Below are 5,703 nucleotides of genomic sequence, written 5' to 3'. Positions count from 1 at the left end.
ACCTTCTAGATCTTTTTTTTTCCCTTCATTTAATAATTTTGAATTTTATTTAGATATATACGTTGTCATGTTTTCGTGTTTCATAATTTTTTAGTTCTTGAAATTGTGTCTATTTCTTTTCTATCTCTCTAAGGTTGTAAAATGTAATTTCAGCTTGATTAATTTTTAAGGAAGGTTTTTAGAAAAAATTATTTATACAAAATAGCTAAATTTTAACCTTATTTGATAAATGTTGATAAAAGTTTATCAGTGTTATCAGTGATAGAAATTAAAAGTAGAAGTCTATCAGTGTTTTTTTATTATTATTTTTTGTAAGTAGTTTGATATTTTTACTATTTGTGTGAAAAAAAATTTCATTTTTTATTTTTTTAAAAAATCTTACAATCGCACTTAGAATGAAAAATTGGAATTTAATTGCAACCTCTAGAAGAAAATATATTTGTAAGTTGATATTTGACTAAACCTTTTTTAAAATTTCAACGGCTAAACATATTTTAATACAAGCATCATTGCTTGAAGTATATAAAAAGGTAACAACCTTTGGGAAAAATTAATTACATGTGTTTAGCTAGCTTTGGAAATGTTTGAGTAAAATTGGAAAATATTAAGAGAAAGGAAATGTTTGCTACACCTATATATGTATATTTCCGAATAAAATAAGTTTTGGAAATCGTTGTTTTTAGTATGTTTAGGATCGAAAAACATGAATCTGGGTGTTTGAATTATGAGAAAGAATAAACGTTAATTACCTGTTAATTTGGTTATTAAGCTTCTATAATTTTATTTAATAAGTCCACATTTTTTAAAAGTGTGTTTGATAAGGTCATTGGATTTCTAATTTGTATTTAATGATTTTCTAACATATTTGAGTTTTTTTTTTTTTTAAAAAAAATCATAGACTTGTTAGACATAAAATTGAAATATTTATTTAGACTTGTAATTTAATAGATTCCTCTTAATTGTGTAGGTATATAAGTAAAATTTGTACATCTAACAGTGATGTGATTTTTTTAATATTATGTAGACGTGAAATTTAATAGAAATTAAATTAAAAATTTAAAAATCTATTAGATATTTCTAAAATTTGGAGATCTTTTACCCTAAAAATTGAAAGTTTATGAAGACTTAATTGTTATATTTTAAAGTGTTAGAGGTTCATTATCATCACCATTGCCACTAATTGGTGTACTAAATCTAAACTGTTAGATAACTATGATGCTTATACCATTTTCTTTAATTGAAAGATTTTCCTTCAACGTTCCTTTATATTCTTTACCTTTATCAATAAAGCGACCTTGTTTTCCGTTTAAAGAAAAAAACTTAGAGGTTTGTTATCCAACACAACTTTTTAAGAAGATTAGGGACTAAACTTATAATCTAATGAGATTAAATTATTGAAACCTAAAATTTTGTCACCTGAGTTGAAGTGGTGCATCTATGACTGGTGAAAATTAGTCAGTATGAAAATTGAGTTTATTTAGGGATAATCAATCTAGTTGAAATGTTTTAATTGGTCTTCTAACCTTGTTTTTCCTGAGTCTTTCAAAAAAATCATTTTAAACAACAAATTAACAGAAAAATAGAAACGATGAAAAAGAAATATGAAAACACAATTTTTAAGAACTAAAAATTAAAAACTAAATAATAAATCGACAAAGCAGCTTTAACTTCGTAATTGATTGTTGATCTTTATAATCCCTCTTGAACTTAATGTTATATCTTTATGGGAGATGATGAAGGTGGTAAGAAGGTATCTGCCTAATAGAGATGTTTGGGTGCAATTCCTGACCCTTTGTTTCATTCTCTAAAAGAAAAAAAAAAATCTCGTAATTGATTGTCAAAATGAGCAATAACTCAATGTTATATTATAAACTTTGAACTAAGAAGTTCGATTCTTCTGCCACATATCGTAAAAAAAAAAAAAAAAGGAAAGAAAAGAAAAAGAAAGCTTCATAATTAATATCAAATTACAGAAACAGATCCCACAGGCCAAACATTGTATAAAAAATATATAGCATTGTTTATGATTTGTTTTCATCATGTGTGTGATGAGAAAGAAAAAAGTTGAGCCCTAAATAACTAGGGATGTGCATATAGTTTTCATTTATCAGTTAGAACTTAAAAAGTGAGAAAATATTTGGTGAAAAAAAAGAGAGACCAAAATGATGGCAGAGACCTATTGCCCTAACACTATTTTAGGTTTAGAATATATCCTGTCAGTCTCCCACTCAGAAAATGTTTTTGCTTCACTCTACAGTCTAATATTTCTTTTCTTTTAACTCTATAATTTCTCTCTTTCTGACCCTCTCTCCCAAAACCTTATGCACATTGATTTAACTGCACAAAAATTGTTGATTTAATTTAAAGTCTCAAAGTACATATGGAAAATTTAAGTTTAATTTACGAGGTAGTGAGGCATGGGGTAAGTTATGGTAATTGGTATATAGATGATAAGTTAGAAGGATTAAATGAAGAGATGAGAAGAGGAAATTAAAGCAGATAAGTATAAATATTAGCAGCAAGGCAACACCAAATCTCTCTTATGTACCGAAAAAGCCCTGCTCTTGCCCCCAATGCTATCCACCATCATCTCAACTTTTTTCCTTTACAAACCTTTTCTAAATTTTTTTTTTTTTAAAATATAAGAAATAAGAAGGGAACAACTTTGCCTGACCAATTCAAAACAACTTTTTTCAAAAAAAAAAAAAATAGTTAAGAGGGTATTCCCCTTTCTATAGGACACACAAACAAACACCCACATATGATACCATAAAAATATTCTTCATACTTTTGTTACTTTGGAACCATTCTTTCCTCTTCCTGACCAAAGCCCCATGTGAGAAGAGAACCCTTCAAATGACTATTCTATACACACTTTCCCCTTCTTTCTAATTCTATTTCTATTGGGTTTTCTTTTTTAAAAATAATTTTTATGGTGAATAGTAGTAAAAAAAATTATAATATAATAAATATGAGAGAGAGAGGGAGAGGTGGCTGGAGGGGGATGAATGTTTATATTAGATTAGAATGAGGGGGAAAAGGTCAAGGACAAAAAAGAAAGCTTTTTTTAAGTCTACCTATTGTGGCAAAATTTCAATTTCTTTATGTATTAAATTATAAAGTTGGGATCTTTTTCCAAAACCCCCTTTTGAAATCCTATGTGTGTGTGACCCCTTCCTTCCATGCATTCTCTTCTCCTCCAGCTACTACTCTCTCTCTTTTTCTCTTATATTTATATATATATATAAACCTAACCATTATCATGTTGGTACCAATCACCAACAAATTAAATAGCTGAAAAACCTCAAAAGAAAAAGAAAAGATCAAGATGGGAAGAGCTCCTTGTTGTGACAAAGCTAATGTCAAAAAAGGTCCTTGGTCTCCCGAGGAAGATGCCAAACTCAAAGCTTATATTGAGCAATATGGCACCGGCGGTAACTGGATTGCCTTGCCTCAAAAAATAGGTGCCACTAATTAAATCATTTTCAATTTTTCTCCTGTTTTCTTTCAAATTACTCGTCATTAACAAGAATATTATTGTTAGGTCTTAAGCGATGTGGGAAAAGTTGCCGGCTGAGATGGCTGAATTATCTCCGCCCCAACATCAAACATGGAGGCTTCTCCGAGGAAGAAGATAACATCATTTGTAGCCTCTATATAAGCATAGGAAGCAGGTAATTCATTTCAATTTGTTGGGAAAAGAAAAATTAAATCCCTTTTTTGTTTCTTCAACATTTAATCTAGAATTTTTTTGATTTTGTAGATGGTCAATAATTGCAGCTCAGTTACCGGGAAGAACTGATAACGACATAAAAAACTATTGGAACACAAGATTAAAGAAAAAGCTTCTGGGAAAGCAGCAACAAGCTCTAGCAGCTCGTCGAATTATTCAACCCCTCAAAAAGGATGATTTTGATAAAAACTTCAACAATAATATCATTCTTCATCCTGCAGCTTCAGTCTCGTCCATGAATCTCAATAATTATGAAGCCCCATATGTTCCGACTCCCAACACAAGCAGCCAAGATCATCAAGTTAGAGACTTGATCTTGAAAATGGGTGGAAAGTTTTTTTGTTCTGATCATCATCATCATCATCCTCAATCATTTCAATTCAACAACCCATTAATGGATAATCAAAATCCATTAATGTTTCAAAGTTCAAATTTTGATGAGTTCAACATGCAATTTGGAGTGAGCAATGATGCAATATTCCATGGAGCTGATCAAAATACAAATAGTAGTGGTGAATTTGGAGATCCAATAATGTTGGAGAATTTTGAAAATGGGTTAGTGGAGGATTTTAATTATGGGATTATGGCAAGTAGTAGTAATTCTGGAGAAAGCAGTAGTTTGGGTGAAATCAGCTCTTTGGGTTTTAATTATTCAGATTTTGAAGCTTCCCAACATCATAATCATCATGTTATTGCTCCTGCTTTTGCTCATCACTCTACACATTATTCCCTCCAATGACAAAAACAACCTAAGCCTCTTCACTACAAAAAGGGTTTGTAAATTTGTATTGGGTTTTCTTTTCCCCTTAATCCAATCTCATTCAATGCTCCATCTTTAACTTCATATATCTCTCTCTATTATTTATTTATTTTCCCCCTAATTTGAGTTTGTTCCTCTAGAACTTCTAATTCTTCTTATTTTCTATCTTAATCTTTATCCCACTTCATATATATCCATATAATTTTTATTTTCTTTCCCTTCAATCTTCTATTTAGTTATGTTTCTGGAAACTGAAAGGTCTCCAAGGGTAAGAATACTAATTCTTCACTTACTGTCACAGGGTAGCCGACACTTTTACACTGTTACATGTGAATTTAAGATACTTTTAATTTGTAGTTTCTAATGATATCATACATATAATGGTATAAAACTGTTTGGATTATTTATAGTGGCTCCTCAAATCATTTGCTTCATTTTATAGTAAGGAGTGAAATTGTGAACTCTATTGGCCCATTGAATTAGGGTAAATGGAGTTGTGAACTCCACTCCTTTGATCCAAGAAATTTATTGGTCACACGACTAAAAAAACATCAATTATACTTTATTAACTCCATACATACCGGAATTATAGGAGTTCACAACTCTACTTCTTGCTCTAGACGCTCCCAAAGAGTTGAAAATTTTGGAAAGTTGCGAACTTCTAAAATCTATAATATAGAGTTAATATGATATAAAATTATTATTTTTAATTGTGATACAAAAAGTGGAAGTTCGCGATTCTATACTCCTAATTTCTTGGGCCAAATACCTCAACAACAAGTATATGCATATTACCAAAACTAAGTAGTACTTGAAAGAAAACTCCATTGGAAAGAGAGAACATGGTTTTTAGGGAGTACAAAAGCAAAGAACTTGATGGAAAACCATGTTAAATATAGTGTGATTAATGATTTGATAAATTAGGGTTGGGATTATCCATGAAAGGGATGGAAGTGGAAGGTGGAAGAAGAAGGTTCGTTATATATAGACACAGAGTGTGTTGGCTGTGAGTTAGTTGTTATGTAGCAAAGAAAAGCATCCATAAAAATGGCTTCTTTCTCACACCAATTTTCTCCATGTCTGTGTACAGAGTTTTGTTTCCCACATAAACAGCCATCCCATGTAATTCCAACCAAAAAACGAAGCATAAATTTGAATAATATAAGAATATGGGGGATTGGGTATTGTAGTAAAAGTGTCAGAATCTCAT

General features: G+C 30.3%; 1 protein-coding gene across 1 annotated transcript; it reads left to right on the top strand.

Moving 5' to 3' along the window:
* The first annotated feature begins 3,072 nt into the window (after positions 1 to 3,072).
* On the top strand, positions 3,073 to 4,668 carry LOC120073150 (transcription factor RAX3). Its single transcript, XM_039025804.1, has 3 exons — positions 3,073 to 3,464; positions 3,545 to 3,674; positions 3,764 to 4,668. The coding sequence occupies exons 1-3, from the start codon at positions 3,329 to 3,331 to the stop codon at positions 4,470 to 4,472; spliced, it is 975 nt and encodes a 324-aa protein (XP_038881732.1). The 5' UTR covers positions 3,073 to 3,328; the 3' UTR covers positions 4,473 to 4,668.
* The last annotated feature ends 1,035 nt before the right edge of the window (positions 4,669 to 5,703 follow it).

The sequence above is a fragment of the Benincasa hispida genome, chromosome 3, assembly GCF_009727055.1.
Source record: "Benincasa hispida cultivar B227 chromosome 3, ASM972705v1, whole genome shotgun sequence".
Classification (NCBI taxonomy): Eukaryota; Viridiplantae; Streptophyta; class Magnoliopsida; order Cucurbitales; family Cucurbitaceae; genus Benincasa; species Benincasa hispida.
The sequence above is the reverse complement of the archived record's forward strand: the minus strand, read 5'-3'. Positions and strand labels throughout refer to the sequence as shown.

Bases quoted from the DNA above. Each gene is read 5' to 3' on its own strand.
- LOC120073150 (XM_039025804.1), top strand. From the start codon at position 3,329: ATGGGAAGAGCTCCTTGTTGTGACAAAGCTAATGTCAAAAAAGGTCCT. The intron at 3,465-3,544 runs GTGCCACTAATT...TATTATTGTTAG, and splicing joins TGCCTTGCCTCAAAAAATAG to GTCTTAAGCGATGTGGGAAA. The intron at 3,675-3,763 runs GTAATTCATTTC...TTGATTTTGTAG, and splicing joins TATATAAGCATAGGAAGCAG to ATGGTCAATAATTGCAGCTC.